Below are 22,721 nucleotides of genomic sequence, written 5' to 3' on the forward strand. Positions count from 1 at the left end.
TCGTTACTCTTCAGTCCACTCTCTACACCCAATTAAAATACTCACATCACACAATGTCGACCAAACAGTCCATCGTGGTGCCAGTCACCAAGCCAATCGTGCCTCCCAGCCAGGCCTCGACCAAACCATCCCCCTACAACAAGCCAGCAGAAGGCGTCCCCTTCTTCACGCCCGCCCAGGAACCCGTCTCAGGAACCGCAGTCAATCCCCAGCCCGACGGAACCACGCCCATCCCCAAACTGTTCACCCCTCTCCAGATCCGCGGCGTGACCTTCCAGAACCGCATCTTCCTCGCCCCGCTGTGCCAGTACTCATGTCTGGACGGCTTCCAGCAGCCCTGGAACACCGCCGCTCACCTCGGCGGCATCATCTCGCGCGGGCCGGGCCTGTCCATCATCGAGGCCACCGCCGTGCAGGCCAGGGGCCGCATCTCCCCTGAGGACTCGGGCATCTGGCTCGACGCACACATCGCAGGCCTGACCCAGCTTGTGCAGTTTGCCCACTCCCAGGGCCAAAAGATTGCCATCCAGCTCGCCCACGCAGGCCGCAAGGCGAGCACCGCCGCGCCCTGGCTCAGCACCGGCGAGGTCGTCGGCAAGGAGGTCGGAGGCTGGCCCGACGACTGCATAGCGCCCTCTGCGATCCCGTTCAACGACAAATTTGCTCACCCCCGCGAGATGACCCTGCAGGACATCGAGCAGGTCACGGCGGACTTTGTGCGTGCGGCACAGCGCGCCGTCAAGGCTGGGTTCGACGTGATCGAGATCCACGCCGCCCACGGCTACCTGCTGCACCAGTTCATGACGCCCGTGTCCAACAAGCGCACCGATGCGTACGGCGGCAGTTTTGAGAACAGGACGCGGCTGGCCCTCGAGGTGGTCGAGGGCGTCCGTGCCGCGATTCCAGAGGACATGCCTCTCTTTATGCGCATCAGTGCCACCGACTGGCTGGAGGAGGACCCCCAGATCCAGGAGAGCTGGACCGTCAGTGACAGCGTGAGGCTTGCACATCTGGTGGCCGAGCGCGGCGTCGACCTGCTCGATGTGTCTTCCGGTGGTGCGTACTCTGGAGCGCAGATCAGGTCGCCCGTGGGATCCTCTGCCTACCAGGCGCCGCTGTCCAAGGAGATCAAGAAGGCTGTGGGCGACAAGCTGCACGTCTCTGCGGTGGGCGCCATCAAGGAGGGCAATCAGGCCGAGGAGATCCTGACCAGTGACACGCCCATCGATGTGGTCATGGCCGGCAGGACGTTTCAGAGGAACCCTGGACTGGTCTGGCAGTGGGCTGATGAGCTTGGCATCTCGATTCACCTGGCTTCCCAGATTGGCTGGGGTTGGAAGGGGAGGGCATCAAGACCCCCGCAGAAGTGAGTAGTGGCTGTCTCCGAGAGCCAACTCTCACACATCTCTTCGCAGTGGCAGAGTTTAATGAACTAACAATTGGTCCTCTACATAGACGGGGCTCAAAGATGTAGACCTAGATTATAGTCGACCTGCATCTCATGGAAATTTCAAAGTGTCACTGTGTAGAAATAGAATACAAGGCAAGCGAAACAGAGGCACGCTTGTTCAAGAGAACTAGTCCATCACAGCGTGATTGATCACAATATATATGTATATATGTATATCCCTATAAAATACATCATTCGAACTAAACCTTTTCTGCGGGGAAAAAAAAAAAGAAAAAAAAGAAAAAAAAAGGAACGAGACTGGTCCTCAACAACTTAAATCTTCACTCGAAACGAGTTTGACTTTCTTTTTCCCTGGAAGACATACAACAAAATGTGCACATCTTTCTTTGTTATACTTAGTTGTCAATATTGCCATGTTCAGATGGAAACGTGGCATCTTACGGAGACGTGCTTCGATACTAGAACGAGGCTGCATCACTGCACGCGATTGTGCTGCGCTCAGCCCTCCGCCAGGGAAGGCGTGTCAAATTCTGTGCTTAATGCAGCAGTTGCCTCCTCTGTCTTTGGCTGCAGATGGTAAAAGAAGATATCAAGAAAGAAAAGGATAAAACATCCTCATACTGAGATGGCATAAATTTGGGTCATACATACAAGAACGTCTTCTAACTCTGGAAACAATACTTACTAGCATTGAGAGTCACTGGTTAACTCCAAGTGTGTAGCTAACCATCGATTATGTTTCTATTTCAACTCAAAAGCCCTTTGCTGGGCCATTAATTCTTTCTTTTTGGGGCGGACGGCACATCAAGCGCTTGTTGACGATTACAGACCGAGCTTAACTATTGACGTCACAAATCTCGTTTGTGCTCTGCGACTCACTCAGACACACAGTCTAGTGTCACAACACATTATAATACTTACAGACTGCTATCTTGCGCAAATGACAACACAAGACGCAGTTCCCATATTTACTTATGATGAAGCGTGACTGTCAACACAGAAGCAGACACGAGCTACACGCAACATCCGATTCACCAATGCCAGACACCAAAATGCCAGCATCGTCAACAGCCCAGAACCAAGACCCATTGAAACCTCCACCGACCTCACCCCTCCCCACCCCGGCTCTAGAGTCATCCACCCTCCGCTACAGCTACAAGATCGCGCGCGGCGAGGTAGGCGTCCTCTCCTTCGAGCCATACAAGACCCTCCTCCTCCCCTACTGGGCCTTCCGCACCGTCCCCATCGCCCGCAACTCGTCACAGATCCTACGGACCATCTTCCAGTCCTACGTCGCCCGGCAGGATTTTGTCGGCGCGGACATGACGCGCAAGTTCATCCAGATGGGCATGACGAGGGCGCGCCGGTATGCAAATCACAAGGGCGGGAGAAAGTACGCCAAGACGACGGGCGAAGAACTGGAGAAGTGGTCCGGGGGCACAGAGGAGGAGGCCACGAAGAGGAAGGAGAAGGCGGATGCCAGCGAGGTCTTCAAGGCGGCGTGGCGGGCTTGTATCGAGGATGAGGCGTACAGGGGGCTCAGGCAGCAATGGGCCCAGGAGAAGAAGCAGTTTCAAAAGCCAAGCAAGAAGAGTTGAGGAGTAGATGCTAAAGTCATACATAAAGTACTTTTTTTTTTTTTTTTTTTTTAAAAAAAAAAGACTCTTCTTTTTTTTTTCTTTTCTTTTCTAGTCATCCATGACAAGATGTCATATTTATGACCGCGCTGACACAACTTGAAAAGAGAGAAATAGAATAAGAGGAAGAAGAAAAGAACCCCCGATGCCTACAAATAGAAGTGTAGCGGCCCTGTGGCCGTTTCGAAACCCCGTCAGCGGCCCTGTCTCCACCAAGACCTTGTCATCCCCACGATCTGGGCTCCGAGGCCCGATGTAATGGCCCCCCAGATCTGGCAGCATCCATGCGGTTACAGTGCATGCACAGCACAAGTTTCCCGCAAGGGTCCACTGTGCCTTAGTCCATCCAGCGGCGTGGTTATCGTGTGCCATACAAGTCATTCTCATGCACTGCGAGTCCGTCCTGGAGTGCTACTGAAAAGACAACGACTGAAATTGATCAGGAAAGCAAAAAAAAAAAAAAAAAAAAAAAAATTGTTCTAGTTCTCATTGTAGATCTGTCATTCGTAACAAGTTCAGACATGCCAAGCCCACAAGCAAGTACTTGGACATGCTTCCCACGAATTGAGGAGTGGCGCTGAAGGTAATAGTAGATCATGAGACTATCGTCCAAGTCTCTTCGTGGAAAAACACAAGTTACACCCCCTCCCCCTCCCCCTCAGCGCACCCCCTCCTCCCTCTACATAGAGTAAACCAAAAAGCCATGTACTATCTACCATAGTACAGAGCTTATTTAGCACCACCCACCAGCAGACTCCCCAGTCTGGTGTCCAGCAATGACTACAATCAAGACTCGCTGCGCCAGCTTGCCAAGCCCATCCTTCTAAGGCTACAATAAGCGTGGTGGGGGATAAACTTTCCCCTCTTAGGAGTACATGCAGCCCTGCATGTTCTTAAGGGTCTTCCCTTCCAGAGCGGGCCGCGGGGGGGGGGGGGGAGGGGGGACTGTACCCCCAGCACCCTTGGCACTGATCCCAGTCTTTGAACCCAGGTGTGTGTTGAAGAGACAGGGCTAATCAAGACAAGGGGCAATGCATGACCCGACTCCCCATCCCACCTCTCAAAAAGAAAGTGATCATCCTTCCCGACTGATGATCACCGCAAACCCCCTCTCAAAAATGGAAAAGAGAGAGAAAGAGAAGGATCAAGAGAAGAAGAAAGAAAAGAAAGAAAAAAAAAACAAGGTGAACGAAGGAGGGGAAGATCATTTGCAGTCGTCTGCCAAGTTTTGGCTTGTGGGAGAGGTCCCCAATCCGGGAAGAGACAGGGTGCACTGCCTTGAATCCGGGGGACTTCGGCTGAGGCTAGCCGTGGGCACCTTACGAGTTGTCATGGATGGTGGGCTTGCGTCATGTGTTACCCTGAGGGTGTGGTAGCGACAGCTGCACATGGGTGCATTGGTGGTATTGTTGTCTTGGTCCCAAGAGCCAGGTGGTGGTCTAAGTGCCATAGTAGGTGTGGCCCAAAACACACACACACACGAGCAAGTGTACTACTGCAACTGGTGATTCGAGCCAAAGACAGGTTGGTGGACAGGACAAAGATGCTTGCAAAAAAGTCAGGTTCAATTTTGTTGACAAAGGAAAAAGAAGCTATATATATATATATATATATATCTTGCATCTAGTGAAACGACCGGTATCTTTATTGTGTGAATCCCTTGTGCTCCTTCCCCCCCCCCCCCCATCGTATACGCCTAAAACGAGTGTGTATCGAACAAAGTATGCAAAATGTAACCCAAAAATAAATCAGTCTTGTAATGAGCGTTTTTTGTTTACCACCTCCTCTCGTCGAACCTGTCATCGTAAAATGCCTCAGACCGCTTGCCTACGCTCGATGGCTTCTCGCCGTATGAGCCCGTGAACCGCCGAGGGGGCATGTCGAAGGAGTAGCGTCGCTCACCGCCGCCCCCCATGCGCTTGCGCAAGTTGTCCATCATGTCCCGAGACTCGTAGTCCCTCGTGGCGCGCTCCCTCATCAGCCGCCGCTGGGGCGAGGTGGCCCTGTCCTCGACGCCCATGCTCTGAGCAGTCTGGTACAGCGCTGCATACTGGTCGTCGGTCAGGTCCTGCACCGCGGGTGGGAAGCCTGCCTCGCTCTGCTGATGCTGCTTCACGGTTGCACCAGTCGAGTGTTTCAGGATGCTCTTGACCTCACCCGAGAGGTGCGAGCCCGTGCCCGCGCCCGAGATGCTGGCGGAGCGGCTGATCTTGGGACGGCTGTCGATCTTGGCATTCTGGAGGGCGCGAGGGTCGTCCCCCCAGCGGACAGACTTGGGCGGGGACTGTGATACCGAGGTGGCCCTGCTGTGGAGGTCGGACGAGCGGTAGGAGCCCCAAGGGGTGGAGCTGTGGGAGTTTGTCACCGGGGACGATCCGTAGCTGATGGGAATATCGTCCTGGTGGACATCCACGCTGTGGCGCTGGCGATGACGGGACGGCCGAGGAGAGGAATCCTTCGTGGAGACAGAGGAGCTGTACGTATCGTAGAAGCCTGGGTACATGCGGGCCGACTCGTGTCGTGAAGGGGAGGAGCGCCGCCAGCTGTCACGGTCATTGGTCCGACGTGAGGTGTTGTTGTAGTACCTGTCGTAGATATCGTCTTCATGCATGGTGGAGGCACGACGCGGCCTGGTCTTGGGGATGGGGATGGGAATGGGCTGAGTGGCCGCACCGCGCGATGTGCTGGTCCTGCGGAGGTTGTAGTCACCCATCCTCTCTCCATCACTGTAGTAATGGTCACGCTCGCTGGAGCGTCTCTCCCTGTGTCGGTCCGTGTCGGCGTCCCGCGATGCACGACGGACAGGTTTGTACTCAAAGTTGTAGGGTGTCGGCAGCCTGTCCTTGACGGACGAAGATCTGGAGGACGATCCGCTGTACGAGGCAAAGTCCAGCTTGGATGGTCGTCTAGATCTCCGCTCAGAAGTACAGAACTCGCAGTCCGAAGTGCCTGAGCACTTGACTGGACGTTCCCTGATGATGACCTCTCGTCCGTTCTTGGAACGCTCCTCAGAGAGGATCTGGGTGTGATATTTCTGAGCCATTGTTGATTGTTGTATCTGGACTGGATGCTTCTGGGGTATGTGGTGACAAGCCAGGCTTTATCTATGAAACCTCGTGTGACTCAAGAAAGACCGGCTTAGGTTGCCAATAAGTGACTATTTGACAGACGCCTAAAGGCCTCGTGTCTTGTGGTGGCGATCCTAAAGCGGACAAAGACGAACAAATGTAGTAAACCGTGCCGCTCTATCAATGTTGGTCTTGTTGGTGGTAGGATTTCGTTGTGGTCAGACCACCCGCGAGCAACACACTCAGGCCCAGCCCAAGTCCGGTCACGTACAATGAATGTCAGTCGGCTGTGTCAGAAAGAAAGTGGTCGATTAAAAAGTAAAGTGACCTTGAAGACATGAGGGTTGCCCGTGACAAGAAGGGGGGGGGGGGGAGACCAGAAGAGAATCAACTGTTTTGGGAGAGACAAGTAAAAGTAATAATGTGATGGGAGAGTGAGAGAGAGAGGTAGGCAGTGAGGCCAAGTTAACCACCTATGAGACGGGCTTGGAGATGGTCGAGACGGGCCAAGTGAGATCAGTTGGTGTAGCCTTAAGGGGATAAGAGAGGACAGTTGGTGATATTCGAAACCGGTCGCTTGTAACGGCTAGGTAATGCTTGTGAAGTGAGATTTGAAGCACAACTTGAGAGGGCTGAAGATCTGGACTAGAGCCTTAATTATAGGTGGCCATCAGAAGGGCGGCCTGGTGTGGGAGATGGGTGAGGTCGTGACCATCTTCAAAGGCCATGGAGTCAACCGGCCAAGCGGCCAAGGGTATGCTCAGGGGTCCCATGCCGTCATGTCCAAGCAGGGATCCTGTCCTGGCTTTCCCAGGGTACGTACCATGTGGTGGTGGTGGTGGTGGTGGTGGTGGGGTGTAGATGCAGGCGCTTTTTCCCTCCACAAGCTTGTCCCCCTCCTTGGATCGGCTCAGATGAAAGGGCTTCGTTGTTGGCTCTCACTCTTGACCCCGTGTCAACTTGAGAAGAACGCACTCAGCTTGCGCGGCATGATTGGCGGCGAGGCACACTCCGTCATTCTCCTCCCTCAGCCCCCAACAGACATAAAAGACAAAAGCGTGTCGCCGGAAAGTCTTCGCGGTGAGGTGGTCACCAGCACAACTGCCAGCAGCTAGACGAGATGAGAAAGGTCATATGCGGAGGCAGCCGGCTAATTGCTGATCATTTTCCACAGCCTCGCCAGGCTGGCGCAAAAAAGAAAAAGGTACGAGACGAGACGAGATGGCGCACGGCTGTACGCGTTGGTGGCAGCCAGCAACCACTGAGGATTACCTGTCCTTTCCCACACCGGTGGCGTGCGTATAGCATACAATCTCCTGGGTTCGGGTGTCTTTGGAACAGCGATGCGCCATGGCAGACAGGCAGACACGGAGTCCTGGATAGAGGTGGAGAAAGAAACTGCAGAAATGTCATCATGGGCTCGGTCTGGTGACCGATATTCTGCACGTTCAATACCGCCGCCTACCTAGATGGTTGGCGGTAGGCCTGTTGTCCTCCTCCAGAATGCGAAGGTGCATGCAGGAGCGGCATTGGCATGTTGATGACGGGCATTGGGGGTGATGTGAGATGACCGAGGCGACGCTTGTCCAAGATCACCAGCACGGCAGCCGGAAGGGGGGCTCATGCGACAGAAACCGCACTACCATACTGTAGTAGTGCACTGCGTAGCTCTAGTGCAGTACCAGCTGCGTGGGACTGAAGAGAACCAAGGCGCCGAAAATAGATCCCTGGCCGACGTTGGGAGCCCGGAGGCCGTTTGCCTGGCCACGTTTCGCCCAGTAAAGGCATGCATTCGCGGGCTTCAAGTTCAACACCCTGAAACGCAATGCAGGCTGACAGAAGGAAGAAGAGAAGCGTGCAGGGGAATGGAGAACGGCCAATCTTGCCGCGGCGCTTGAACGCGCTGTGCCAAAAACGACGCCGCCCACTGCAGTGCAGATTGAGGTTTTGCCATCCAAGCGCCTGCTGGGCCGCAGAGTGGCTATGCTGCCTAGAGCTAATGCACCAGAGGCTGCGCGACAGAGGCCATGCAGGAACCGTCGCTCCCCCCGTCCCAGATCGATCTCGGTCTCGACGACGACTGAAAAGTGACATGCCAAGCACGGTCGCTGGCCCTGGCTGGTTTTCTGGTCAATTCCTCAGCCGCAGAAAGGCGAGTTTAGACAATGGAAGCGAGAAAAGGTTGCTGTCAATCTGCAGGGTCAGCGCATCAAGGACGTGGCCGGCTCGCACTAGTCGACTGATTGACTCATGGGGGGGGGGGTTCGGGACTGCAGTCCTGTACCATAGTAGTACTCCGCAGTTACCACAGCAGTATTTTGGCAGGGTCTGCTGAGCATGTGTGGGGCCGTTGTCAGCCTCCCCCGTCTGGCTATCGTCCCACAGGGGCCTGTCGTGCTCACAACGACACGCTCCCACACTTCGGCGGACGAGAGGAGACGGCACTGCTCGCATCTACTATGCGTTGTGATGGTCGCCATTTCTTGCTTCTGTGTGCTCTTGCAGTAGCCTTTCTGCAGATGCAGTGAGACAAGCAATGCGTTGGCACGAAGCAGGTCCCTTGGTGTTGTCCAACTTTGCGCCTACACTGGGGTTGCAATGCAGCACGCTGCATTCGTTGTTCCTTGCATTGGATCTCCATGGGCGACGAGGGTCTCACTTGTATCATGTGCTCGGCGCTGCAGCTCGCCCTGTACGTGATAGGACACTGTGGAGCACGAGGCGCGAACGCCGTGCTTGGCCGAGGACGTGGTCGATAGTTGTGGGTGTTTGATCTCTTCACGAACCGGCCAAGCCAGCGCAGATCAGCCGCTAAACAGAGGCGGGAACAGGTGCTCGTGACTTTAAACATCCTGTGGAAACGAACTGTTCATGGCCACAGCCGCATTGGGAAGTATCCCACATACCTTGAATCTGCTCGATTACGGTCGGCTGGTGCTCTAGGCTGCTGCGGCATGTTGCGGCTCGTGTCTCGAGGGCGATTCTTGCGCCCGCGCCCACTCCCCCCCCCCCCCCTTCACAAGCATTCATCGCTAACTCCGATCTCAGCCCAGCGTCATGCGCTGCAGCTTGCGAATTGATTTGCCCAAGTGTGTTTGCTCGACATGGATAGGTGGACGTCATGCACCTGCTGTCAAACACAGCTCCAAAGACTTCCTCCCTCCGGGCTTGCAGCGATGCCCATGTGAAATCGTCGTCGCGAGAGTGTGGCCCAGACTAGCTGAGAGCATCGACTCGTATGGTGGTCAGCGGATCGTCAGCCGCCAAGACGGCCTCGTGAAAGGACTCAAGGTAGCGGTTCTTTGCATAGTTGGTACGCTGATACCAGCGATTTCGGGAGGCCAGGTGTGGTCATGAACCTAGAAACAATTGATGACATCAACTTGCTCCCGAGGTGGCAGTGCCACGACACGCAATGGCAGAAGTCCTTGATTTAGCCCAGTTTCGATTGACACACTCGGGGAACTGGCTTCGCAGGTTAGACAATGACGAATGCGCGGACGAAGTGGATAAAGTCCTAGTTGTCGTGGCCTCGCGTCTGCCCAAGGAGAGAGGGAAAAAAGGCTGTTGGCACACATGTGACTGAGTTCGGAGTGCGTACGTAGTCGATTTCTCAGCAGCCGGTGGCCAATTTCAATGTGCTAGAATGAGCAATTGGTCATGATGGCTGAGGGGGGCGGTTGCGTGGCGTGATCATTGCTTCTGAGAAAAAGAAAAGAAGAAAAAGATGGTGTGTGTGAATGAGAAAGACTGTGTGAGTGGATTTACAACTGAACAATGTGTTGTCAAGATGTCAATGGCCTGCTTGCAGCTGGTTCCTGCATGTTTTGGTTGTTTCAGTTCGAACGTGGAGCAGGTGCAAAAGTACTTTCTGGGGTTAGGGTCAAGATCGCCACCACCATTTCCCATTGACAGTCTCCAAGGCTTCAACCTCCACACGTTGGGTTTCGTCTGCTAATTCTACTTGTATACATGATACATGGCGGAAATTCCGCCAAGGTTCTTCTGAGAATCGGTGCTGCTTCTCGGTCAAGCAGGACACGTGGCGTTGGTTTGTCCAACGTGCTCGAAGCTCAAGTTCCGCCTTTGCCCTCGATGAGAGTCTGGAGCATGCATGTAATACTTCTGCGCGCTGTGCCTACTTTCTCAAGAATATGGTTGACGAGAAGTTGTACAAGACAGATTCTCACCGACTTTCTGCAGATGGTCATCGGGGCATGCATCCAAGAAGTATTGTAACCCGTCGAGCTGCCACAAAGGCTGCCAAAGTGACTGCATGTGGTCCAATCCCAATTTGTTTTAAGTCTCGATGAGCGGAAATACAACAGTACATTACATTCCCAGAGCGGCACGCCGCCAGTTTCAACTACTGCATGTCCAAGTTGTTCTTTCTTCGCGTCGTGTCTGGGGTTGTACTCGGCTCGCTCTGTCAGCCGAATAGGTCCACTTGCAGATGCAGATGCAGATGCAGATGCAGATGCAGATGCACTCGCTTCCTTTGGTTTGATTCTCTTGCATGCGCAGGTCGTGGTAGTCTGTGAGTGGCTCGATCTATGCGTGAGCCTTTCTGCATGACCAACTTGTTCACCGACCGCCAGCCCTGAAGATACATGACATATAGTACCTTTGTGGTCGTTCTTTTCCAGGTGCTTGATTGTTCGACCGGTCAACCACTTTGCCCTAGTCGAGTGCCATAAGCCCACTGACGCAGCGGATCCGTTGGCTATCGGAAACGCCGCTGTGTCGACGTGCAGGTTTGCAAGAGGCTGCCCTGGAAAGACGACACTCAAGGCATGTAGGCAACTGAAACAGACCGTCTCGGCAGTCCACATGCCAGAATACTGGGCATGTGACCACCATCGGTTAAAATTCCCAATTTGTATGGCCCGGTGAATCCGAGGTGTGGGATCTTTGCAATGCGAGCTCATGGTAGGAATGTGAAAGAGAGCCGTAACAGTGGAAGCCGTGGAATCTCGCAGCCTGACGATGGGTTGCCAGACAAATGAAGAAGTGACTACCCAGAACAAGATCTTACCAAAGCGTATCTGATGTTCATCTTGAACACATCGAACTAAGGTGGTAAGAGCTATAATACAACATCCGAAGCATGAATCTATGTCCTACTCCGCTAATTTGCAACAGTGTTTGGTGACCATTGCAAACCCCGAGAGCTTGTACAAACTTCTGTTCTATTTACATTCAGGAAATTTCTCAGTATCAACCGTATCCTTCTCAAGCTCCTCACTTCTAGAGGATTGCTACGCCTACTCAAGAGGCCATTGCAATAATAACACGAGTACAGCAAGACCATTTGTTAGTTTCATCACTCAATTGAATGGTCATGAAAATGATAGGTAGCATATCACTTGTCTTCAATCTTCTGCAGCTTTCTTGCACAGCGGCCGTTGAAAGGGGCAAGATTATGAGTTCCCTCTTCTGCTGTATATTTACGAGACTTGAGATCTCGCCTGCTCGTTGCTAAGAGTATTGATGAGAAGTGACCAGATCCACGCCATTGATTTTACAATTATTCTGTAAAGGCTTCTTATCTCCATCGCCGTGTTGTCATGTAGTGACGACACGACGATGCAAAGGAATCAAAAACCAAAAACCCTTTGCTCATGCATTGTTTTTATTGTACCATACAGATATATAACCAATTGTCCGTGAAATCGGCAGTTCTCGCAGAGTAATTGCAAAAGCGTTCTCGAAAGGAAGCCCAGGGCTGGTTTACTGTAGTAATATTCCCAGCGATAATCTCCATATACGAATACGATTTAGACAGGCGTCCGCAATTCAGAGATTGACCCGACCATTTCCCGTCTTGGCCGTCTTTCCAAGCCATCCAGCCAAAAACTAGTCTCCTTATCGCCCACTGGTACAAATGTCGATCCGCGATGAGCCTTTTTAGCGTATTTGCCCTGTCAAAGAGCCAAGGACGGCCTTAAGCTTCATTGCGTGATGGGATGGCTTACTCGCGTAATCTCACCTTTGATATGAGCATTCATAAGCAAGATATGGTAAATAAAATGCCTCCATGATAGAGGAAGAAATGAAACTTTTTTCATCATATATGGGAGTTTCATGACGAGGTTGAGAAGTCAAGGCAGTTCGCAAAAAGAATCTCATACCCAAGCCCTGGCTGACCAAACGCCACACTGCGCCGTGAAGACCAACAACCAAAAAGAAAATGTATAAATTCTACGAAGTCGACCCAGAAGCAGACACCCTGCTCATCATCCCCTATCCACCCAAAACCTTCGCGCCATGGCAGCAGGCAGACACCCCGCCCCCTTCGCCGCGCTCTGCTGCGACCGCCGACACATCCGTCTACGCAGGCATCCTGCGCGGCACATCGCGCCCGCCCAACATCTACGCCAGCATAGCCTCGTCTCCAGAGGTGCGGATCAAAGTCTCCTCCAAGCACCTGAGCCTGGCGTCGAAGCACTTCTGCAACAAGTTTCGCCATCTGCACCAGGTGCAGGGCTCTCTTGAGGCGGAGGATGGGCGGGTCCATATCACGCTGGCGGGGTATGATCCCGCGGCGGTGATCATCGTGATGGACATCATCCACGGGCGCGGGCGCAAGGTTCCCAGGGCCGTGGACCTCGAGACGCTTGCCAAGGTGGCTGTTTTTGTCGATGCGTTCCGGTGCGCCGAGGCTGTCGAGGTGTATGCGGAGCGGTGGTTTGAGAAGCTGGATGACGGCCCTGTGCCGACCGAGTATGGGAGAGATCTCGTGCTCCGGCTGTATGCAGCTTATATCTTTCGCAAGGTCGAGGCGTTCAAGAAAGCTACCCAGGTGGCAGTGTTGCAGAGTGACGGGCCGATTCGAAGCTTGGGATTGCAGGTGAGAGAAGGGGTCATTAGTAAGTGATTCTGGAAGGCACGATGCTTGTTTTTTTTTCTTTCCTTTTTCCTCTTTCTTGTTTTTGCGTGTTAATCGCGAAGCCAAGGCTTATTGACACGAATCGCAGGGGAGATCGACGCTCGGAGACAGCAGCTGGTGAACAAGTCCCTGGACGCTGTGCACGAGACAACCAGGGCTTTGACAGAAGCAACAGGGACAACGACACCATCTTGTCATCTTGGCTGCGACACCTTGCTTCTCGGTGCCTTGATCAGGACACTGAACCGAAATCAGCTGGTCTGGCCCAGACCAATCAAGCCCTTCGCAGGAGTCAGCTTCGCCAGCATCAAGGAAGCCGTGGGTGAGGCCGAGGCCCAGGTAGACAAGTTTGTGCCCAGCCTCTTGTCTCTGAGCAGCCCGTCGTCCAAAAAGAGGAAATCACCAAACGCCCAACCGGGCCAGGCGCTGACGCCCGACTCTTCTCCGGAGATTGTGGGCAAGTCGGCCGTTGCGCACGAGTGCAGTGCGAAGAGCGGGCTTGCAGACAGGCTGAGGGAGTTTGAGGCTAGTGTGGAAGGACTGGAACTGGAAAGCAAGTATGGGTATTACCTCTATTAAATTATTACTTATTTTTTCTTTCATCTGCGGAGAGCATGGCTTTCGTCTAGCCAAGAAATCTCCCTCCTAGGATTTGGCCTCATCATTACCCAACCGCCCTCATACCTACTCAGACTTGGCAGTCTTCCGGCCCCTCAAATCCCACCCGTTCACGTATCCCACGCCGGCACACAGATACGTCGCAAAACCCAACCAGCCAAGGTATGGCACCATACAGTACGCCGAGACCTTGTCAACCTCTGCCCACAGATATGTCAGGTAGACATTGACGCCGATGAGTGCCGTAATATCAGCTAAAGCCGCCACGGGCTTCTTGAGTCCAAAGAACAGCGGCGTCCAGACGAGGTTCAGTACCAGCTGGACCGAGTAGACGGTGGCAGCATGGCGGGTCGTGCGGATGAGCTCGGTTGAGTTGAGAGGTGACGTCCCGGTCATCCAGGCGCGGTGGGCAGCGTATCCCATGAGGCCGTAGAGCAGTGTCCAGACAGGGCCAAAGACCCAGGTTGGCGGTGAGAGAGGAGGTTGTCGCAGGGACATGTACGTCTCCTTGGTCTTTTTGTCTGTGGAGGAAGCGAATAGTGAGCATGAATGTACATTTAGGTCGAGAGGTGATAAAAAGAGTGATCAGCTAAATGGACTCACTGCTTATGCCAATGCCAACTCCGCTACCCAGAACAATGGGTGTCAAGATCGACGCCGCCGGGCTGGCGAAGATCTTGTCGGGGAGGGTCAGCGCTGAGATGTAGGTCGTCATGGTGTAATTTTAGATGTTATACAAGCTCGAAGTCAGGTTTCTTCTTTAAAGGAGATGTCTGCTTCGTTCCTCGAGACTGGCGGCGGCTTCTAGTCTTATACTTTCTACCATCAAGCAATTTGTCGTTGAAGTGGATCCCAGATGCACGATAATGACGTTGATCTCAGACGGTGGAAACGATCGCAAGCTCGTCGGAACATCCCGCAAATCATACGCGCGCACACAAACACGCAGGCATGCAGACACGTTGCCAGGGCCAAGGTTTCAGAAGGCCAAAGAAACGGGGCTCGGTCAACTAAAGGTCCCGAGGTCCGGAGAGTCTATTCTGCAGAACACATTTACATATTCCATCCCCTGAATATTACAGTCTTGAAGAGAGAAAGAAAGAAAAAAACAGAAAAGGGAAGAATGGAAGACGAGGGCCAATCTTTAAATTTCAGACTCAAAACAATGAGTAAGACGGATGAGAATAAAAACGCGTACGGAAAAAGAATAAAAACATACAACACCGGGTATTCGCTAATGGTCACCCACTTAACTACTAATCCGGCGGTTAGTGGCTTATTTAGGGGAGAGCAGACGGGATCCCAAGTTCTCCACTACCTATGGTCGTATGTGCTAGAAATGACAGTTCGCAAGCTTATATTACTGGCAGTTATCAGCCGCCCGCGTACTTTTGCCACGCTCTGCTGTTCCATTCCAATCCACCCAGAATCAGTGCCACGGTTGCAATCACCTGCTGCGATGGTTTCCTGAGCGAGACACAAATAATAGTGGGCGAAGAGTAGGGTTTGCATAATCGACCCATATAGCATAAATAAATGTTTACAGAACGATAGGTCAAGTCATTATGCTTTGTCGAGAGGCAATGTGGCAGTGTCCCCTTTTCCTCGGAGGCGACTTTCGCCCCTTTCAGTGTTCTCCTCAGCAAGCGCACGATTGCGTCACTGCAGTTTTATATCATTCACCGTTCACCGCGTCATGAGGTTACCCTCCAAGGCGCCTCTTACTGCACTTGCATAATAAATCTTATCTATCACCTTTACATAAATATTTCTTCTGATTCATTTGCTGTATTGACAAACGCTTCAAGGGTTTTGTTCTCCTGTCAATGTTCCCTGACATGATAACATGGAAGTCGTCCGTGCTGTCCCAGACGGCGCCGTCCAAGAGACCAGCTTCGAGGATGACACGCATGAGCACGTCACCAACGACGACACACGCCAGGAGGAACCAGACAATAGGCAGTCGACACCTCGAGACGACAGCCATACTTCTTCCTATGGCTCGATATCGGTGATCAGAGAGGGAAATTCTCATTCTACACCTCCTCTTTCGTCTTCAACTCCAGTTCAAGACACGCCGCCTTCAAAGCTCTCCGCTACCACCAAATCGACCGACCGCGCCCTAGCACCCGACATCTTGCGCGGCTTTTTCATGATCCTCATGGCACTAGATCACAACTTTCTCGTCCTTAGACCATGGCCCATTTCATCCATCATCATCAACCACAACAACAACGACAGCCATGGCGAGCGAGACCATGATGACGTTCCGGCACACACGTGGAACCAACCCGTGGCTTACATCATCCGGCTCCTCACGCATCTCTGGCCGCCTGGGCTTCTGTTCCTGCTCGGCATGGGAATCGTATATTTTGGCCAGTCGCGCAGGGCCTTGGGCTGGTCTGCGGGCATGCTGGTCCGCCATCTTCTCGTCAGGGTCGTGATTCTCGTGGTTCTCAGCGTCTTGCTGGGGCTTTTGATGACGCTGGGCAGGGTTTGGTTCATGAGCCTTGTGTTGTTTGCGCTGGCTGTGGATTACTTGCTCGTGGGCATCCTGTGGCTCGTCATCTCGCGGGCGGAGGAGACGTTGGCTTATTGGCTTTTACAGGTCCTACCTGACGCCAAGAAGGATGATGCGAATGAGCCCTTGCTGGCCGACCGACGTGGCCATGAGGACATTGCGCCGGATCGAAAAATCATGCGGGCCGCAGACATCTCATGGCACTTCCACAACATCGTCCTTCTGGCGCTGGCGATAGTATCGATCTGGTGGAATATGTGGCGGTCGCCGAGCAGAGGAGAAGAAGGACACTGCAAGCCCGACGACGACAACATCTCCGTCCTTCTGGCTTCTCCTTCAAACAACTGGTTTAGGGTTTGGATCGACGTCTTTGTCACAAAGCATGTCGCATCTCTACATCCACCGCTGGCCTGGCTCTCCTTTGTCGTCCTGGGTCTACTCTACGGTCGCGTCGTCGTCGGCAGGACATGGACCAGAACGGCACTCACCCTGGGCAACGCCGTGTTTGGCCTGGTGTTCCTGCTGGTCTTCGTTCTAACCCGCCTGTTGCACTTTGGAAACCTCTCCGAGGGTTGCCTGCGGATGCCGGAGCATGCGGCCCATCCCGACAGGAACCAGTATCTCGTATCCTGGCGCTCCTTCTTCTTTCTCCACAGATACCCGCCCGAGGTGGCATATTGGGCATACGCCATGGGTGTTAATTTCACCCTCCTCACCTTCTTCAGCGCCATTCCACATGTCATTTCCTCTACCGTCTTGCATCCGCTTCAGGTGGTTGGGACATCTGCTTTCTTTTTCTACGTGGTCCATCTTCTTCCCCTTTTCATCTCGTGGTTGGTCTGGTCTCACATATATGACCTTCCAATGAGCTCAGGCCCTTGGTTGGGAGATGACGAGGGCGTTCCTAGCGAGTGGGCGTTCTGGGTGAACTGGGCAGTCGTTTTGGTCATCATGTATCTCCTGTGTAGGTGGTATGGAACCTTCAAGAAGGCTCGAAGGCCTGACTCCCTATGGAGGTTCTTTTAAAGGATTTATTTTGTGCGTTTTGGGTTTCTCTGATGAGCGCAGCATAACGAACCTGGTTACTTAAATACATATTGACGGGGATAATCACTGCGAGAAGCAGTCTACTATATTCACAAGTCAAGTCATCCATTCTCACGCCCACAATTTCCAAGTCACCATATCAAGAATATTACTCATATTTCAATTATATACATGAAATAAAGACCAACACATCTACGGCCGCATGGGATCATCATGCACGCCGCGCAGCCCCAGTTGCCGTGGCACTCGCCGCCGCCGGCGCCGCCGTAGCCGTCGTCCCCGTAACCGCACTTGTCGAGCTCGTCCCGCTGCCCGCGGTGGACGAGGCGACCGTCGCCTGGACCACCTGGCCCAGCGCATTAAAGACGATATCAACAAGCGAGCCCAGCGGCGCATAGCTGTACGTCTTCTGTACGAGACCGCCGCCCAGTTCCTCGACGTCGCCTACCAGGGTCATGTTCTGCAGGTAGTTGCCCACGATCGTGGAGACGGTGCTGCCCGCGTCGCCGACGACCTCCTGAACAATGTTGCCCAGGTTGTCGATGATGAAGTTGAGCTGGGAGTTGCCCTGGGTGATGCTGCCCAGGAGGCCGTCGACTGCGCCGACTACCTCTGTCACGACGTCGGTGACGGTGTTGAGGAGGGTGATGAGCGTTGGGTTTAGGTCGATGGACGATAGTGTCCTGTTGACGATATCCACCACTAATGATCGCAGTCGGTCAGTAAATGTAATCACAGTTAGATAGTACGGCGGCTAGGTTTAGAGAAGACTTACAATTCCCAAGCCGGATGACCAACTCCAACTCAGCTTCCACATCGGAGATGGTAATGTTTACTTTGGAGACTCCCACTTGAACGCCAGCATTGATCGTCACGAGAGAGGCGACCTCAGCAGCGAGGTTGAGCTCTGCCTGGAGATTCTCGACATCCAATCTGGAGGCAGCAAAAGAAAACACTCGGTCAGTTTCTGTACGTTACATGTTCAAGTTGCTTCCCAACCCTGCCATCAGACGCACTCAATCTTGCCCACCGATAGATTGGGCACTCTCAGATAGACATCTGGAGGGCTGGTGGTAGAGCTACTACTCGATGCCGTGCTTCCACTGCCACCGCCCGCCAAGGTGGCTGTCGCGTTCGAGCCACCTAGTGCTGTCACCGAAGCCGTAGCAGAAGCACTTGCACCAGAGATAGTAGAAGAGATCGACTGGGCTGTGGAAAAAGAGAGAAGATAGCCAAAGGCCAAGGAGAGTAATCCGTTAGGCTGCATTTTGGCCGGTGGTGCGCTGATCACTCTCAGCTGCGGGGAATAATCAAAACGAATGGAGAAGTGAAAGATGCACTCGCAGGAAGGAAACAGAAACGAAGAGGACACCGAGAGCTTTGGTGCAGAGAAATAATTATCTTGAGGGGAATTCCTCAGGCAACACCGAACCGCAATCTCTTGAAGAATAAGAAACAAACAGAGAAAATAACGCAACGTCCACAATGAGTGACAGGCCCAGCAAGGCAAAGAAGGATAGGATGCAACGCTTGATGAATAGACGTTTTTTGACAGACGTCAGGCAAGGCTTGGTCCAAGCCATGCTTGTATGTAAGTACCTTGGTTATGGATTACAACTAACAATGCAACTATGAGCATATGTTCCCACTCTCGAATAGGGAAGCATGTCGCCTACTACGGGGTCAAGCTACTCACTTGTGGTCTAGGCTATGCACACAGACCAGTTCACTTGACAGCTTGTGCCTCGTGATCTCGATGGACCGGTCAAATCCCCGCATAGCCAAGGAAATTACCCTGTCAGAGAGGGAGGGCTGGGTCTTTCTTTCAACTGGCCAAATTGCCATGAAGCAAATTGCATGATCGGTGATGCCAAAGCGGAAAGGCGTAAGCGGATTTCAGGGGCTTCGAGATGGAGGGCGATGTCATCGTGTATGGGTTGCAAGGGCAGCCGGTTTGTATGCACACCAGTACCGTTCTTGTTAACAGTGCCAAATTAAAATTCCATGACAGGACACACACTTATTGCCGTACTATGGTACAGTTCTTTGCCTCTCTTCCTATAGGTTGGGGAACATGAATCCTGGTGTGAGCCGCGAGGAGGCGGGCGGATATTTCTGACACAAGCCCAGTCTTTAAGCTTGTTCTAGACCTCTATGATCCCCTGCATAGGCCCTAAGAGTCTCCCCTTTTCCGTCCTACTATGATTAACCACTACCTGCACTTTCTAATTGCAACCACTAGGCTAAGCCACACCCATGGAAAAGTTGGGCTGTGCTATGGTAATTTGCCGGGGCGGACCTATTGTTCCATCGACGACTAGGATCATGCTGTCGGTATTATGTAGATGGACTCAACGTTCAAGACCCGCTCTCATCAAGACCATGCACGGATGAGCTCAGTGCTCAGAGAATCTGGGAATTCCATTCATGCGCGCGTGTGCTTTGATGCAGTAGACATATGATTGCATGGAAGCCTGCACCCAGATGCCAGTGTGATCAGGAGCCAAGTGAGGTCATTCGGCAAAATAGTATCTCCCCTGCATTGGCTGCACTTTTATCTCCGTAGCTGGCTACCATTTCAGCTTTATTGCTATACCATCTGCTCAGTACCCCGTTCGCCTGCCTTTCGACGAGTGATACCACTTCATATTGCCTTTCTGCCTCCCGAGAAATTCAACTTGTCACTGTTCAGTAGTGAACCTACTTCTTTGCACGCTCTGTCTTTCCTCGTTTCCTCCCACACATGCACACAAACTCGCACCAGAAAAGATGGCCATCAGAATACGAGAACTCCTTCCTCTCTGCTTGTTAATATTGCCCGCCTGGTCTTTCCTAGACGTCGGCCATGAACACGGCAGTAGACAGGAAGAAGGCTATTTTGGCTACCATCTCGACCAGCGAGGCGACCCAGAATCCGCCGTGTACGAGACAGCAAACACAAACACAGATGTCAGCACGGTCCTTCCGTCTGAGCCTGATGTGTTCCTCAACGCGTCTGTATCCGTTGGCGAGATCGATATCGAGGTCGACAATATCACCGCCAAGGTCAACCTCCAGGCGGATGTCTTGAACCTGCTCCACTTCAGCGCTGGTGTTGATGCATCCATCGACAGCGTCAGGCTGACGATCCAGAATATCTCGGCCAAGGTCCTGCTGGAGGCACGTCTAGAGAATGTTGTACAGATGTAAGTCCTCCATTGGTTCCCTCGTTTCCAGTCACAAATGGCAAACTTCAGATTCGCTTACGCCCACCATTACAAAACAGGATCAGCGATGTCTTAGACTCCATTGATCTCAACCCCGTCATCGCCACTCTCGGGGAAGACGTGGGCCAGGTTGTCAACAGCACCGTCGGCACCCTGACGGGAACATCATCCAGCAACAGCAGTGCTACGAAGCGAAGTCTCGACACGCAGAACGTCCTCTACAGCATCAACAATTACTCGGGCAACACACACACCAATCGGGTGCTGGGCCAGGACGGCAACATCTACGACGTCAAGCTTAACAACGACGGCGACGAGCAGAGCCGCACTTTGGTGGGGTCGTACGCCACGGATATGACCTTCACCGGCCATAACCACACCATCAGCGTGAACGGCATGGTGCGCGAGTTTGAATTGCAGTACAATTATACGCCGCTGCCCGGCGTTGAGGCTGTCTGCTGGATCTATGTCACTACTGGAGGTAAGGTGGTGCGGACGCAGGTCATTGCCGAGGCGTTTGGAGGAGGCTCAAGTACTATTAGTGACGATACGGGCTCAGACCTTTGACGCTGCCCGGCGTGAGGGTGTTTATATACTTCTTGTAATTAATTATCCAATTGAGCATTTGCAGTGTATCTTGAAACATCTTCACCATTGAGCCTAAGTTGATTTTCGGTGGTGTGGCACTCTTGCCTTTCTGAACGAGATCCTCCAGTGTGAGACCGTTGAGAACTAGACTGAGGAAAAGTATAATCAATTCGTATCCCTTCTGCAGGATAAGCAGGTCTCAAGTGCCATGATGCATCTTCTAATTACGTGGTGGCTAATACCAATGTACTATAGAACTTCGGGACCTGGGAATCGATGTTGAACTTCACGATGCTGCGGGATAACCAACCAGCCTACAAAGTAACCAGTCCAGTCTATTCCCCTTGACCTACCCAGATCTATGTTTGGCTGAGATTGAAATCATGGAATCACAGCCTATCACAAAGTCGATAACGCTCAGGGGGCGGAATTAGAAGGCCCGTGATACATATAAACTATAAATATGGAGACCATGAACAGCGTCGTCGAAACCGGATTTTGGGTGTACATGTATCCTACATATGCGCCACTTTCGTTCCGAAACCTTAAATGCCACAGCTCCCGGCGATCAATAGCCAGGCCATGGGAGTCCGACATTGTGCGCATCCGATCATCCTCCATTAATCATCGCTCATGCAGACCAACACCACCACCACAAAATCTTAGTTAGAAACCTCAAGTATCCCTGAGCCATTGACTACGCCGTGCATATTGTCTCCCATAAATGCAAAAACTTGTGTCCTGCGTAATAACGGATCATCAGGAGTGATGAGAGAATATAAGCCCAGAACGCACTCGAGCCGCTCAGTCGTGGATGATGGCTTATCGCAGCTTCATCACCAGCGATCTTCACAATTTCGCCGATGCTATGGAGAAGAAAAGTAGTATCGGCTCACATAAGCTAAAATGCAGAAAGTTCATATCATGCCAGGACACCTATTTTCCTGTTGATGCGTTGCTCGTTATCTAGGCCACCTGGACCTTGTTTTTAAGCAGCGAAGCATTGCATATAATAAGCCATTCTCTCTCTCTCTCCCTCTTTCTTTCTGTGTGTGTGTGTGTGTGTGTGTGTGTGTGTGTGTGCGGAGCAATAATCAGAATCTGGATTCTTATGTCTTGAATCTGTTACCAGGATTACGATGGTATAATTTGCCAACGTCCTGACTTGGACGAAGACAAGAAATGGATGATATCATGATCAGTCTGGCGAACACTGTGATGGGATCTGGGGATTTGAATTGCTTCTAAGAAGAAGGATATGGTCTAGCAACACGTCAGTGCTGCGAATCAACAGCTCCTGTTCTTGGCCCCCGAATGTGCCACTACAGTTTGCTAGAATGGGGACTCAAAGCGTTCTTCACTTCCATTCAGAACATTCGGCTTAAATAAGGCTAATCTTGGGTTTTAGTGCAGAATACGCCTCAAAGTAACATGGTCGCTTTGAAGTGCAGAATCATTAAGGAGGCGGTGAAGGTGAATTTTCATTGTGGCCTGCGTTGCTTTGGAAATTACAATAGTATCGTCTGAAATTTTAACGTAATTCTAAAATCTTATCGACATTTAATTATCTTCACAAAGTGGAAGACGCCTGTGTCCTAGGAAGGTAACGGAGAAAATCGACCAACAGGTGTTCCTTTTGAAGTCGGTCAGTCTTGGTCAAAGCAAGGGAAGATTAGTTGCAGATCTTGATGTCTTGTGCTTGGAGCAAGGAATAAATATTCTAAGATTCAGCTGCG

General features: G+C 52.3%; 9 protein-coding genes across 9 annotated transcripts; 6 read left to right on the forward strand and 3 right to left on the reverse strand.

Moving 5' to 3' along the window:
- Positions 1-53: 53 nt before the first annotated feature.
- M406DRAFT_335419 (FMN-linked oxidoreductase) lies at positions 54-1,370 on the forward strand (the record flags this gene model as incomplete). The annotated part of the gene is made up of 2 exons (XM_040921042.1): positions 54-98; positions 144-1,370. The coding sequence occupies 2 exons, from the start codon at positions 54-56 to the stop codon at positions 1,368-1,370; spliced, it is 1,272 nt and encodes a 423-aa protein (XP_040780517.1).
- Positions 1,371-2,463: 1,093 nt separating this feature from the next.
- On the forward strand, positions 2,464-3,009 carry M406DRAFT_66043 (uncharacterized protein; the record flags this gene model as incomplete). Its single annotated transcript, XM_040924967.1, has 1 exon — positions 2,464-3,009. One exon carries the CDS (start codon positions 2,464-2,466, stop codon positions 3,007-3,009), a length of 546 nt encoding a protein of 181 aa, XP_040780518.1.
- A 1,584-nt stretch (positions 3,010-4,593) lies between these two features.
- Positions 4,594-5,286, reverse strand: M406DRAFT_354050 (uncharacterized protein). Its single transcript, XM_040922818.1, has one exon. The coding sequence runs from the start codon at positions 5,066-5,068 to the stop codon at positions 4,823-4,825; it is 246 nt and encodes an 81-aa protein (XP_040780519.1). The 5' UTR covers positions 5,069-5,286; the 3' UTR covers positions 4,594-4,822.
- Positions 5,287-12,315: 7,029 nt separating this feature from the next.
- Positions 12,316-13,326, forward strand: M406DRAFT_221618 (uncharacterized protein; the record flags this gene model as incomplete). The annotated part of the gene is made up of 3 exons (XM_040915597.1): positions 12,316-12,444; positions 12,517-12,985; positions 13,094-13,326. Coding segments are annotated over 3 exons (831 nt in total), but the record flags the coding sequence as incomplete, so codon positions are not given.
- A 239-nt stretch (positions 13,327-13,565) lies between these two features.
- M406DRAFT_343748 (TspO/MBR-related protein) lies at positions 13,566-14,338 on the reverse strand (the record flags this gene model as incomplete). The annotated part of the gene is made up of 2 exons (XM_040921911.1): positions 13,566-14,144; positions 14,227-14,338. 2 exons carry the CDS (start codon positions 14,336-14,338, stop codon positions 13,690-13,692), a joined length of 567 nt encoding a protein of 188 aa, XP_040780521.1. The 3' UTR covers positions 13,566-13,689.
- Positions 14,339-14,833: 495 nt separating this feature from the next.
- Positions 14,834-14,983, forward strand: M406DRAFT_244457 (uncharacterized protein; the record flags this gene model as incomplete). Its single annotated transcript, XM_040916262.1, has 1 exon — positions 14,834-14,983. A coding segment is annotated over one exon (150 nt), but the record flags the coding sequence as incomplete, so codon positions are not given.
- Positions 14,984-15,469: 486 nt separating this feature from the next.
- M406DRAFT_246004 (uncharacterized protein) lies at positions 15,470-17,170 on the forward strand (the record flags this gene model as incomplete). The annotated part of the gene is made up of 1 exon (XM_040916379.1): positions 15,470-17,170. One exon carries the CDS (start codon positions 15,470-15,472, stop codon positions 17,168-17,170), a length of 1,701 nt encoding a protein of 566 aa, XP_040780523.1.
- A 232-nt stretch (positions 17,171-17,402) lies between these two features.
- M406DRAFT_335422 (uncharacterized protein) lies at positions 17,403-18,458 on the reverse strand (the record flags this gene model as incomplete). The annotated part of the gene is made up of 4 exons (XM_040921043.1): positions 17,403-17,893; positions 17,967-18,124; positions 18,208-18,316; positions 18,368-18,458. 4 exons carry the CDS (start codon positions 18,456-18,458, stop codon positions 17,403-17,405), a joined length of 849 nt encoding a protein of 282 aa, XP_040780524.1.
- Positions 18,459-20,053: 1,595 nt separating this feature from the next.
- M406DRAFT_221344 (uncharacterized protein) lies at positions 20,054-20,949 on the forward strand (the record flags this gene model as incomplete). The annotated part of the gene is made up of 2 exons (XM_040915591.1): positions 20,054-20,376; positions 20,457-20,949. Coding segments are annotated over 2 exons (816 nt in total), but the record flags the coding sequence as incomplete, so codon positions are not given.
- Between the last annotated feature and the right edge of the window lie 1,772 nt (positions 20,950-22,721).

This window comes from Cryphonectria parasitica, assembly GCF_011745365.1.
Source record: "Cryphonectria parasitica EP155 unplaced genomic scaffold M406scaffold_1, whole genome shotgun sequence".
NCBI classification, from domain to species: domain Eukaryota; kingdom Fungi; phylum Ascomycota; class Sordariomycetes; order Diaporthales; family Cryphonectriaceae; genus Cryphonectria; species Cryphonectria parasitica.

Coding starts and splice junctions, on each gene's coding strand:
- M406DRAFT_354050 (XM_040922818.1), bottom strand. CDS start 5,068: ATGGGCGTCGAGGACAGGGCCACCTCGCCCCAGCGGCGGCTGATGAGG.